The following is a 14,000-nucleotide window of genomic DNA, read 5'->3' as shown; positions in this document are numbered from 1 at the left end:
TCTCTTCCAACTGATGAGCACAGGCAGGTGTAGAAAGGGATTAGACGTGTTTAGCAGGCTCTGGGTTTGGCTAACTGTGGAAAGTTTTAGGTAAGACGTTTGATTCCTGTGATTAGGTGAAGATCTTGGGTTTCTACCTGGCAGCGTTGTGGCGGCTCCTGACAGCTGTCCAGGGGGCGGAGTTACGAAGCAGAGGGCGGAGTTACGAAGCAGGGGGCGGAGTTAGGAAGAGGCTTGGCCGTCTCCCCTTCAGGCCCTGAATTAAAGGGATTACAGTCAGGCGGCTGTGCGTTTGGAAAACATACATCTTCCTGTGTACTTTTCCATGCTCTCTCTTTCTCTCCCTCTACTCTCTTTCTTTTATTAGTAGAGGGGTGAAAGACTCGGAGGCAGATGCTGTGTGATGTTATGAGTTGCCGTCTGCTCTCCCGAATGCACACACACACACACACTGATTTTCTCACACATACACACACACACTCTCACACACACTCACAGCTTGGACACCATTGCTCCGCCAGTCCTCTACGTGTTATTGACACCTGACTCCGTAATGATGGGAGGAGGGGGGAGGGGCCACGGGGGAAACTGACTTTCCCGATACTCACCAGATCCCCCACAGGCTGTCATCATACTCGCACACACCCACAGGAGGCCAGGGGAGGCAGGGCAGGAAGGAGTCAGGGAGGGAGGCCAGGGGAGGCAGGGCAGGAAGGAGTCAGGGAGGGAGGCCAGGGGAGGCAGGGCAGGAAGGAGTCAGGGAGGGCTTTATAGAGTCGCTGGAAGCCTTGCTCTAAACCAAAGGGCCTGTCAGCATAAATTGTCTGGTTGTCCTAGAAAATGCTTGAACGCTGCCTGGGAACCATGCCCCATGGTGTTGTTGACTGAGAGCCTGAGAGCCAGGCTAGGCTCCCGGTGTCCCCTGCCCAGGATGGGGGCTGTGTGCTGGGGAGAAAGGGAGCCGGCCAAGGCTCTGGTGCCCGGACGTTTCTTGCCGTGGGCTACGTTCGGCACTGTGTGAAAATACTCCCAGAGATGTGACCCAGCTATGTTTGCGCACACACACACACACACACGGGCCTAATTACCCACCTTCTGCTCCCAATTCCTGTGAAATGAGGACAACAGCTGGGGAAAAGAGTGCCTGTGTCCTTACTCTCCTTCCTCAGGAGAAGGTTGGGAGGAGGTCTACCAGCAGCTAGTATTCAGACGGCACATGAGCACTTCAGTAGTTTGCTACTGCTAGACATAGTTAGGGCCTCATCCATTATTAAGCAGTACAATAAGATTTGTTTGGCACTTGTATTCTTTATATCAGGCTGAGCAGAGTCACTTTGCCATGAAAAATTGTGGAAGAAATGGGATTTCCTATGTGTTTATGTTAATCCCGATCAGTTGTGACCTTATCAGCTCTCATATTCTGTCCAGAGAATAGAAGTCCTGGGAACATTCTCAGTTGCTTGTCTATGTTTCTTGTGTGTTTCTTGTGTGTGTTTCTTGTGTGTGTTTTTCAGGGCTTCTCCTTCCCATTACAGCGTTTTGTTTGCGCCTGCAGTTTCTTGCTGACTCAGCGATGAAACCGCCTCGAATGTTACAGTAGCGTGACTTGCAGTTTGCAGCTAAAATCTACATGCTACAGTAATTGCTAAAGCTAATAATGTATGAAAAACGTATGATTTTGCATCTGAGTTAGCGTAGCACTGCGTCTTTGAACGCTGCCTTGTCAGAGAGTTATTGATGTCCTTCTCTGCAGCTGTTTGTCACGCAAATAATCCAGAGCCCTTGTCACTCAAAACAGCTGACTAAATTTGAGTAAACAGAGAGAAAAGTGATTAATATTAATTCATCAAATTAATATTTGATCTGGGATTAGAGGACTATGAGAAGCTTGCCTCAGAGTGTTTCTGTGAAGTGTTCAGAAGGAGAGTTAGGATCCTGTTTGGACAGGGAGGCTTGGAAAGGGGAGGATGAGAGAGAGAGAGATAGAAAAAGGAAGAAAGAAAGAGGGCAAACAAAAGGGCCAGAACGAGGAAGTGGAGGGGAAACGGGAGAGAAAGTTCTCTCGTCGGGCTTAAGGAAGTGATTATACATCTCATCCCCTCTGGGGGATTAGGAGAGAGGTGCCCGTTCCCTGGGCTCTCCTTATCCACAAACACCAATTATACAGAGAGGAGTCAGGCCACGCCCCGAGCCAGATAGGGCACTGAAGCAGGACTGTTACAGAGCGAGCGCAAGAGCTGCAGCCACACAGGAAATAGGCCACATGAAGGGGACTGTGACGAGAGAGAGAGAGAGAGAGTAGTGTGAATAAGGTGTGTGTGTGTGTGTGTGTGTGTGTGTGTGTGTGTGTGTGTGAGTGAGTGAGTGAGTGAGTGAGTGAGTGAGTGAGTGAGTGAGTGAGTGAGAGAGAGAGAGAGAGAGAGAGAGAGAGAGAGAGAGAGAGAGAGAGAGAGAGAGAGAGAGAGAGAGAGAGAGAGAGAGAGAGAGAGAGAGAGAGAGAGAGAGAGAGAGAGAGAGAGAGAGGGAAAAAGAGAGGATTGTGAATAAGACATAATAGAAAGAGAGAGGGAGAGAGAAAGAGGGAGATAGAAAGAGAGAGAACATCGTCCCATAATTTGGTGTTCTATTGTGAGAACACCCAGAGCTCTCACTTCCTCGATTTACTTTGTGACAGTTAATCTCTTTACCAATAGCAACAGAGGTTTGAATTTAATCATTCTATTATTACCAGTGACCTCTTGCTTGTCAGACTGGTCTGCAGCCCCTTCCGATAAGTGGGATTTGTAGTTCTTTTCTATCAAATTTATTACGTTTCCCTCAATTCCAAAAGTCGATCGTTTGTCTCAATTCTCATCATTCCCAAACAGGAGGCTGGACATATTCAGCTGAACTAGATATCAGACCTGCTGACTGTCGCTGCCCAACAGAGAAAAAGCATGCAGAGGTGTGACCTTGCTAACTAGCTAACCAGAAATGGTTAGTCGCGATATCATTCTGTGATGAGCTTGACCACCTTTCAAGCGATGAGATCCAAGATCCAACGATTGCCATTAACTGAAAGCCTATTGTGCGTTGAATCCATCTGGTCTGTAGCTTAAAGGGTTCGCTACAGTACAAGGTGTACTACTGCACTGCATGTACTAGCTATGCTGCACTACTGCACTGCATGTACTAGCTATGCTGCACTACTGCGCTGCATGTACTAGCTATGCTGCACTACATGTTCTAGCTATGCTGCACTACTGCACTGCATGTACTAACTATGCTGCTACTGCACTGCATGTACTAGCTATGCTGCACTACTGCACTGCATGTACTAGCTATGCTGCACTACTGCACTGCATGTTCTAGCTATGCTGCACTGCATGTACTAGCTATGCTGCACTACTGCACTGCATGTATTAGCTATGCTGCACTACTGCACTGCATGTTTTAGCTATGCTGCACTACTGCGCTGCATGTACTAGCTATGCTGCACTACTGCACTGCATGTACTAGCTATGCTGCACTACTGCACTGCATGTACTAGCTATGCTGCACTACCGCACTGCATGTACTAGCTATGCTGCACTACTGCACTGCATGTACTAGCTATGCTGCACTACTGCACTGCATGTTTTAGCTATGCTGCACTACTGCGCTGCATGTACTAGCTATCCTGCACTACTGCACTGCATGTTCTAGCTATGCTGCACTACTGCACTGCATGTTCTAGCTATACTGCACTGCATGTAATAGCAATGCTGCACTACTGCACTGCATGTTCTAGCTATGCTGCACTACTGCACTGCATGTTCTAGCTATGCTGCACTACTGCACTGCATGTACTAGCTATGCTGCACTACTGCACTGCATGTACTAGCTATGCTGCACTGCATGTTCTAGCTATGCTGCACTACTGCACTGCATGTACTAGCTATGATGTAGATCCTGCTGTGGTACAACGTCAGGCTGTCATAGACGGATGTGTTAGCTGAGGTTAAGCTAAGAGGGGGAATAATGGGAACGCAGCTCTGGTGCAGCCAGATATCAGCTTCATTAGAGCTGATTAGCATTAGCGTAGTCGTCTGAAGGGAGGGCCTTTGATGTTGGCGCTCACCCTAACCCTCTGCAGTAATTGTGTTGTGCAATTGGCTTAGGGAAACCCGATCCGGATATCATCCTCTTCCCCTTTATGCTCTTTTCCCTGTTCCCTGAGTTTGTTGAGCGATTTATGTCTAGTTTCTGACAGGGGTGGAGGGTTGGGTGAAGTGTGCGTTCAATGAAGGGTGTGCATGTGTAATGTACAGGGGTTTGTGTGTGTGTGTGTGTGTGTGGATGAAGGTGGGGATGTGAAGGGGGGAGATTCGGTGAAAGCTGATTAGGCATTCAGAGTCCATGGCTCTAAGGGTCATTATGGTTACCAGCGTTAAGGAATTAAACAATCGATGCCCTGTCAGACTGCATCTTAGGGAGGGGAGATGAATGGTGGCTGTTCTGGCCCAGTGCCGCGACAGGGAAGGATTGAAGGAATGGTTTGATGGATGGATGTGCGATTGGTCGGCTGGTTGCATGAACTGATTGAGAGGGAGAAGACAGATGGGTGTAGAGGCAGGAAGGGAGGGAGAGAGAAGGATAGAGAGGATGCTGGAGAGGAGGGCAGCAACACAACCCAGGATGTTCCTCAGGTAGAAGCGTGTAACGCTCATTTAACACACACGTGCGGAAGACAAAACGGGACCAACGAATCGTGGTGAATCATCCTGACCTCGTCCCCTCTCTCTCTCATTGTTTTTCTAGAAAAGACCAGCATCTATTGTCGTCGGTGAACTGCTGGTACCTGGTCCTGAACCAGACCAGGCGAGAGAGCCGCGACCACGCCACCCTCAACGACATCTACACCAACAACGTCATTGTGCGCCTGGCGCAGATCAGCGAGGACGTCATCCGCCTCTTCAAGAAGGTCAGTCTGTCATCCGTCAACCCCCAACCCTCCCCTCCTCGAACCCACCCACCCACTCTGTCATCGTCCTTCTCCGTAGACCAACTCTTTTATCTCTGTTCTGCATGTGGTCTGAGGGAGGAAGATGCAGCTTTGTCTTTCATCGCTCCTCGGCGAGGGCAGAGTGTTGGTCAGCAAGTCAATTGCTCGCTGCCCGCGAGCCGAGATTCTAATCACACACAAATGTGTCTCAGGCCTCTTTGCCTTGTCGTGAAGGTCGACACGGCCATTGGGTGGTCTCAGGGGGGGGTGGGTGTCTGTGTGGAAAACGCCTCAGGAATCTAGTCAGGACATGTTGTGAATGAGAAGCACAGCTTGGCGCACCACCCAGCAGTGGGAGCAGAGCCTCCAGGCACATCTGAGTAGCAGGGCAGAGACGCCCTCTACCCCTCCTAACCCCCAGCCCTCTACCCCTCCTAACCCCCAGCCCTCTACCCCTCCTAACCCCCAGCCCTCTACCCCTCCTAACCCCCAGCCCTCTACCCCTCCTAACCCCCAGCCCTCTACCCCTCCTAACCCCCAGCCCTCTACCCCTCCTAACCCCCAGCCCTCTACCCCTCCTAACCCCCAGCCCTCTACCCCTCCTAACCCCCAGTCCTCTACCCCTCCTAACCCCCAGTCCTCTACCCCTCCTAACCCCCAGCCCTCTACCCCTCCTAACCCCCAGCCCTCTACCCCTCCTAACCCCCAGCCCTCTACCCCTCCTAACCCCCAGCCCTCTACCCCTCCTAACCCCCAGCCCTCTACCCCTCCTAACCCCCAGCCCTCTACCCCTCCTAACCCCCAGCCCTCTACCGCTCCTAACCCCCAGCCCTCTACCGCTCCTAACCCCCAGCCCTCTACCGCTCCTAACCCCCAGCCCTCTACCCCTCCTAACCCCCAGCCCTCTACCCCTCCTAACCACCAGTCCTCTACCCCTCCTAACCCCCAGTCCTCTACCCCTCCTAACCCCCAGTCCTCTACCCCTCCTAACCCCCAGTCCTCTACCCCTCCTAACCCCCAGTCCTCTACCGCTCCTAACCCCCAGCCCTCTACCCCTCCTAACCCCAGCCCTCTACCCCTCCTAACCCCCAGTCCTCTACCCCTCCTAACCCCCAGTCCTCTACCCCTCCTAACCCCCAGTCCTCTACCGCTCCTAACCCCCAGCCCTCTACCCCTCCTAACCCCAGCCCTCTACCCCTCCTAACCACCAGTCCTCTGCCCCTCTAACCCCAGCCCCACAGCCCTCTACCCCTCCTAACCCCCAGCCCTCTACCCCTCCTAACCCCCAGCCCTCTACCCCCCAGCTCCCCAGTCCTCTACCCCTCCTAACCCCCAGCCCTCTACCCCTCCTAACCCCCAGTCCTCTACCCCTCCTAACCCCCAGCCCTATACCCCTCCTAACTCCCAGCCCTCTAACCCCCAGCTCCCCAGTCCTTTACCCCTCCTGACCCCCAGTCCTCTACCCCTCTAACCCCAGCCCCACAGCCCTCTACCCCTCCTAACCCCCAGCCCTCTACCCCTCCTAACCCCCAGCCCTCTACCCCTCCTAACCCCCAGCCCTCTACCCCTCCTAACCCCCAGCCCTCTACCCCTCCTAACCCCCAGCCCTCTACCCCTCCTAACCCCCAGTCCTCTACCCCTCCTAACCCCCAGCCCTCTACCCCTCCTAACCCCCAGCCCTCTACCCCTCCTAACCCCCAGCCCTCTACCCCTCCTAACCCCCAGCCCTCTACCCCTCCTAACCCCCAGCCCTCTACCCCTCCTAACCCCCAGCCCTCTACCCCTCCTAACCCCCAGCCCTCTACCGCTCCTAACCCCCAGCCCTCTACCGCTCCTAACCCCCAGCCCTCTACCGCTCCTAACCCCCAGCCCTCTACCCCTCCTAACCCCCAGCCCTCTACCCCTCCTAACCACCAGTCCTCTACCCCTCCTAACCCCCAGTCCTCTACCCCTCCTAACCCCCAGTCCTCTACCCCTCCTAACCCCCAGTCCTCTACCCCTCCTAACCCCCAGTCCTCTACCGCTCCTAACCCCCAGCCCTCTACCCCTCCTAACCCCAGCCCTCTACCCCTCCTAACCCCCAGTCCTCTACCCCTCCTAACCCCCAGTCCTCTACCCCTCCTAACCCCCAGTCCTCTACCGCTCCTAACCCCCAGCCCTCTACCCCTCCTAACCCCAGCCCTCTACCCCTCCTAACCACCAGTCCTCTGCCCCTCTAACCCCAGCCCCACAGCCCTCTACCCCTCCTAACCCCCAGCCCTCTACCCCCCAGCTCCCCAGTCCTCTACCCCTCCTAACCCCCAGCCCTCTACCCCTCCTAACCCCCAGTCCTCTACCCCTCCTAACCCCCAGCCCTATACCCCTCCTAACTCCCAGCCCTCTAACCCCCAGCTCCCCAGTCCTTTACCCCTCCTGACCCCCAGTCCTCTACCCCTCTAACCCCAGCCCCACAGCCCTCTACCCCTCCTAACCCCCAGCCCTCTACCCCTCCTGACCCCCAGCCCTCTACCCCTCCTAACCCCCAGCCCTCTACCCCTCCTAACCCCCAGCCCTCTACCCCTCCTAACCCCCAATCCTCTACCCCTCCTAACCCCCAATCCTCTACCCCTCCTAACCCCCAATCCTCTACCCCTCCTAACCCCCAAACCTCTACCCCTCCTAACCCCCAATCCTCTACCCCCCAGCCCCCGTCTCCTGCTGGTGTCGGTAGCGTCTGGCCCTGTGTCAGGACATAGCAGAGATGTCTGAGGTCTAACCCAAACACCGGCCTTCTGTTCTCACCTGGCACGCCTTGCTGTAGGTCCACCCTGCACTCTGCCAGCCCCCAGACCTGTGTGTCTGTCTGTGTGTGTGTGTCTGTCAGCAAAAAATGTGAATGAGGGAAACGCACGCAACGTGTGTGAGCAGAGACGACAAACACCGCCTCCCGCCTCCAGCAGGCCCTGGGAATCAAGCAGCCTGGTTGCCTAGGGAGGCAGTCCGCTATGCTAACAACCAGGTTCCACAGTCTCCCTGGGAACGTTCTCAAGGTTCCGACCAACCTTTTTCCTTGTGTGTGTGTAATTAAATGTTTGTTTATTTTTTTGCTCACAAAACACATGGAGTCCCAACACTCCTCCCCTCCCTTTAACCCCAACTCCCCCAGTCCAACCCTACTGATTACTGGGATTGACGGCTTCACAGGTATCCAGGCGCCCTGTTTCCAGGCATCCGCATGCATCAAAAGAGCCCCATAGACAGCCTTCCAATCAGAGAGCAGGAAAGTGTCAGTGGTCAAATGACACCTTGTCAAACCAGATCCAAACAATGTCATCAGACAGCATTGCAGCATTGTGTTCGTGTCTGCTTTTCAGGAAAAAGAGAGGTGGACCTTTCCTGATTCTCTCTGGCTTGGGGGGTGGGGGGGGGGGGTGTTAGCATGCGTTGCATCAGAGCGGTCCTCGACATGGCTGAGCCCCTCCTCAGAGCTCCAGTGTTGCAGCAAGGCTCCACTCTGCAGAGACTCTGACAGCACACTCACTGATGCATCATACCAAGGCCATTCACCAGCTACCAGAAGGGAGGGTTTTTTTCTTCCCTTCTCCTTCCCAGAGTAATATTTTCTCTCAGAAGTCTTGTCCATTCATCACAGTTAAACGAAGCACTCTTTCGTATTTGACTGAGGAGGACGTAGTGCCTGTCCTTCCCTAGAGGATCAAGGCAGAAGGCAGCCTGTCTGGTTTTCATATCTTAATGGAGATGTTTGTTTTATTCTGGCCACTCAGAGATAGATCTCCCATTCTGAGCTAGGGCCCCTGTATTTTGCACGGAAAGGATTGTGTGCTGTATATAAATAGGTACACAGGTGTTAAAACGCAGTGTGAGGCCTTGCGTGCATCCTGTGGATTGCAAGTGTGTGTGTGAGATGTGTGTGTGTGAGATGTGTGTGAGAGAGATTCCTCTGCAGGACTGCAGTGGTCGGGCCGTGCTTGTGTCTCTGGGGCCGTGAACGTATTGATCCGACAACGTTACTCTCCTTTGTGATTTATGTCCTGAGCGGCCCAAACGATGACAGGGAGGTATAAATCCTGGAGAAGCCAGGGCAGAGAAGATACATCAGCATGCGTCAGGATACACCCTGGACAGCCTTGAGACCTGAGAAACAGGCAGCAAGCTGTCCTCTTTCAGAGCAGTGGGGGGGAGATGTGACGTGGTGGCTGTTTTCATAAATGTGCAAACTGCTAGAAAGTATGTGCTGTAGTTCTCCTGGTGCACGGTTACACTTCTCAGATTCTCGTTCCTCCACACCTCATCAACTCCTTCCTGTCAGCTGGCGTCTGTGGAGGCGGTGTTTACGCGTTTGAGTCTGAAACGAGTCGGAGTGCCGCGCGGAAGGACTGCCTCTCCGCTGGAGGTTCAGTCGGAACACGGTTGTTATCTGAGCGCCGTGGGGTGGAACCTTCTAGAGCTCGGAGTCTTGGAGACGGGTTCCTCTTCTCCATGCTAGCAGTCACCGCAGCAGGGGGAGGGAGTCCACTCTGAGACACGGTATATTTGTCTGTTTTGGTCCCATGTGGAGAGATGAGGGGAGAGGTGATGGTGGCTGACAGGCACAGTGTCTCGGAGCACGGTGGCTTCAGAGGCGACAGGACAGAACGACAGACCGGACTTTGGTAGAGAGACGGACGATGGAGACGGTTGCTAGGGAGTGTGCTCTCCTCACGATATTACTGGTGTCGACACACACAGACACACACACACAGACACACACACAAAGAAGCAGGATGAGAGATGACAGAGAGAGTTGACTATTTGCCTGACACCACATCTAAACCCGGCAAAACATAGCCCACATGAAATAAGCATGAAATAAGCATGAAATGAGCATGAAATAAGTAGAGGAAGAGGCAATGCCCGATGTGTATGCACACGCTGCGCACACACTTCAGACATATTTAAGGTCATGAGTGCCCGACTCAACAGCAGGTAAGCTGTATTTGAAATATGAATCTGCTGATATGTTTGGTTCTTCGATGCTAAATCCTCACCCTCTATACAACCTTTACTGCCCTTTGTGTCATGCTAGCGAAGTTCCATGTGTGTTTCTTTGTCTTTCAGAGCAAGGACATTGGGATTCAGATGCACGAGGAGCTGGTGAAAGTGACGAACGAACTTTACACTGTAAGTAAAACATGGTCTGTCCTCTCCTGTCTATCTCCATCACTTCACAACTATTTCTCTTTCCCTCCCTCGTTATCTGTCTCCTTCTTACTCACCCTAACACCTCCCTTTCCCTCTAACCATTCTCTCTTTCTCAACACCCTCCCCACACACATACCTTTTTTCTTTCCTTGTCTGTCTCCAGCTGACTGCAGAGTCTGTATTTGCTTCAGAGGGGAGATGATGAGGATAATGTGTCCTGGAGGGGAAGAGGAGGGCTGGAGGGGAGTAGGAAGGCTGGTGGGGGGAGGAGGGCTGGTGTGGAGGGGGGTGGGGGTGCTGGTGGGGGAGGAGGGCTGTGAGATTGTTATGGTGGAATGGAACATTGCATTTCTCTCCAAGTGGGCTACTCTGGCCTGCCCAGCTCCAAATCACTTCCACATTGGAGGAACGAGAATGAAGGAAGGGAGGGGGAAGAGAGAAGGAAGAGGGGGGAAAAAGAGAAGGGAGGGGGAGGAGCAAAAGGGTTGGGGAAGAAGAAGGGGGAGGAAGGGGTTGGGGGGAGGGGGGCTCTGGTGCCAGTGGCCGAGCCCACAGTCTCAGGAATGTAAACTGAGCAGCGAGGCTGATCGCCGACCCCTCAGGGTTCATGCAGCTTATGACAGACACCCAGACGTCTTCTGTGATGGATTGATCTTGCCTGGCTGTCCTGACCCCATTGAATACCCCACAGCTTACAAGTTACAGACCCGAGCAATCGCTCAGCGCTCGGTGTAGGATTCCTCTTGTCGTTTCTCCCGGAGTTTGAGAGGCTCGTTTTGACACGTCGGCGACGCCCGCGTGTCTGAAGGAAGGACGTCGTGTCTCCATGGTACAGACGGACAGGTCTGCTGGGAGGAGAGTGTGACCAGCAGTCTGGACGAGCTCCAGACTCCTCCAGCCCTCCCCTGGAGAGAAAAGCTGTGGATGACTTATTCATTCGCTACCCTGAGGGACAACCTATCCCAGGGCAAGGCTGTGCCAGGCCTCCTCTCTCCCTGACAACACCATCTGTCCGCCAGGATGCCACCGAACCCAACAGACCTCGGAACGATGGCGAGGTGGAGATGGGGGCGGTGCGAGGTCACTTCCTGTTCTGACTGAAAGAAAAAGAACTAAGAATCAGGATGAACAACAGATTTGTTTACCATTCAGCTTCAGTTTTCTTGAGGATATGCAAAAATGCAAACTGAAATCGATTTACATGTAAACAGAGTAGCCAAGCGTCTAGTTTGGTCCTTCAGATGTCATTCAGACACCTCCGTTAGGGTTAGGGTTGCTCACCAGGGACCCTGCACATGATGGTTATGAATGAGGGAGGAGATTGTTTTAGCTTTAGTTTTTCCTTCCCAGCGGCCCCAGTCTCCCCATCCCTGTCACTCTGCCTCCCTTATGCTTCCTCTCACCGTCTCTTTTCCTCTCTCTCTCTCTACCTGTCTCTCGCAGTCCTCTTTTCTCTCGTGTCCATTTCTGTCCACCCCCCTCTCTTTAACCCCCCCCCCCTCTTTCCAGCGCGCCCGCCACAGAGCGCCTTGCTTCAGGTGAGGTGTGCGTTTCAAGGTCACCCCCAGGGAGGTCCTGATCTATCAGGAGGACGCAGAAGAAAAGGAGATCAGATATTTCTTCTGCTGCTACGGTCGCTGCTCTCTCTCCCATCCCTCTTCCCCACCAGGCCAGCCATGTTTGTGTTGAAGGGGGGTCGTCTTAATGGATGGCTCTAGTAATGTTGTCGGAGTGTGGCTATATAATGAGAAAAGAGCCTTTCACTGACCAACCGACTGTATCACAATCCATTTGCCCCCTGTGGTGAATGCAGCACCAAGGATTTGTCTTTGAGTGGAACTCCCTGATCAGTCATCTGTTGCATTCTGGGAACCAGGATTATATAAAGCAAGGAGGTGTTTGAACAACAAAGTGTTCGTTTATCTTTCACCACACCTCAGTTATTTTGGGTCTGAAAACCAAAGGGTGGGCTATCTAGTCCGGTTGAACAAGGGAGGTGGATTCCCTCCTGCTTGCACTCTGCAAGCTCTGACAGCCGAAATGGAAGACTACTGGGCCACAGCTATCGTTAAAACGTTGTTTAAACAATCTACGACCTCGGAGACAGGTATTGATTCAAGAGAATGAGCCCTCTGGCTTAAAGTACACAGAATGAATCCAAAATGGGCAATGGGATTGGAGACCTGCTACCTCTTCAGTTGATCACCCTGCTATTTACTCACCCCAGCCTTTTATTTATTTTTTTGCACAACGCTGAGCTGTTGAAGTCCCCCCCTTCCCTTTTGCACAGTGCCGCGCTGTCAAAATAAAAGTCCCCCCCAACCCCCTGCCTTTTTTTGCACAGTGCCACGCTGTCAAAGTAAAAGTACCCCCACTGCATTATCATTCAGCTGGGTGATTTTTTACAATCACCCAGCGACACTGGAAGCCGTTTGTCTAATCAGGCTGCCATGCTGGAGAGTGTAGTAACAAATTATGAAAATAAATCAGTTGAACTTTCTCTACCCTGGGTTGTAGATCAAAGGTCTTTAGTGAGTTCTTTAATGAGAACAGTGGAAACAAACTCCATTTAAGCCGAGAGGGGATCTCTTGACGAACGAGTCTGTCTCCAGACCAGCAGTCAGGTCACTTGTTTTCAAGGGGATCGACCTGGCTGCTTCATGACAGGGAGACCATCTCCGCCTCCTGAATCACCTCCTTACATGCTTGGAGCTTCTTTCTAAATCTCTACTTCTGAGGGGAAGCCCAAATCCATTGTTTCCAGTTGAGAAACAGCTATGAAGAGGATTTTATTTTGGCTCCAAGATGCTGATTCTGAAACGGAAAGACGGAACTACAATCACACAAAGCTATTGTTAGAGAAAGACATAACCGAATGGCTAAGTAGACCAGAGTGTACCAACACACACACACACACACGCACCTCCCTCAAGGTAGAACCAGTTCCACCTCCGTTCTCCTGCAAATGAGTTTCTGTCTTTAGCTGGAGGGTCATGTAGAGTCATTCTAACGTGTTAAGTTGCCTGGAAACCATAATTTGTTTCTTAAATGGGTTGACAGCCCTGGGAGGAACACAGTAATACTGCAGTCTTCTTTTCCTTCACATCTAACAAGACTCACTGGCTTTCAAATACTCTCTCCCTGCCTCCCCTGCCTGCTCCCTGAACTAATGTTTGTTTTCCCTCATTGTTCCCTTCGAAGTGTGTGCTTTACATCGTTTCACTCTGAGTTTTTCTGGGTTTCTGAGTTAAAAGGGAGAGAGACAGGGAGGCGTGTTGATTGTACATACAACTCTGGAGGGAGGATGTCAAGAAACAAGTAAATACAACCATCCCTCAGTTCTGGGCCCCAGCAGAAATACCCCTCCTTCTCCCCAGAAGCTGCCTTGTCTGCAGTCTGTCTGCTGAGGGATGATGTTAGGGTTAGGGATGATCAGTGTCCATTAAGGGCTCAGAGTTCTCAAAGATAAAAGGAACCATGTTGTTTTAATGCCGGACGAAGCTAGCAACAACTCCAGGAAGGAAACAAACAAAAACTGTCGTTAACGTGGCCCAGAACCTGTCCGACATCCTGAGGCGTTTTCCAGGAGCCTTCTCACCCTCGAGTCCTGGCCAGCCCCTCCAGCCAGCCCGGTGCAGGCACGACAGACGTCTGGGAGCTGTTTACGAGCTGTTTTTTTTTTGGAGGGGGTGCGGACGTGGCTTTAGCCCTAGACTGCAGGAGAGCTGCCCTGCGCACCGCTAACCTCCGTTAGCAAGAGCAATGCACACAGGGAACCTGGGATACATTAAGCAGGACGCTGGGTAATTGAGTTATGTCTGGACACCAGGCTGGTAATAAACAATGTTGGATATTG

General features: G+C 52.5%; 1 protein-coding gene across 1 annotated transcript in view; it reads left to right on the top strand.

Annotated features, from left to right (window-relative positions):
- srgap3 (SLIT-ROBO Rho GTPase activating protein 3) overlaps positions 1–14,000 on the top strand; it is a 67,419-nt gene that overhangs the window by 23,216 nt on the left and 30,203 nt on the right. Inside the window, exons 3-4 of the mRNA XM_084705583.1 lie at positions 4,780–4,942; positions 10,061–10,123. Coding sequence (XP_084561709.1) covers positions 4,780–4,942; positions 10,061–10,123 — 226 coding nt within the window. The remainder of the gene's footprint in view (positions 1–4,779; positions 4,943–10,060; positions 10,124–14,000) is intronic.

This window comes from Hypomesus nipponensis, chromosome 9 (genome assembly GCF_054491055.1).
Source record: "Hypomesus nipponensis isolate SF chromosome 9, ASM5449105v1, whole genome shotgun sequence".
Classification (NCBI taxonomy): domain Eukaryota; kingdom Metazoa; phylum Chordata; class Actinopteri; order Osmeriformes; family Osmeridae; genus Hypomesus; species Hypomesus nipponensis.
The sequence above is the reverse complement of the archived record's forward strand: the minus strand, read 5'-3'. Positions and strand labels throughout refer to the sequence as shown.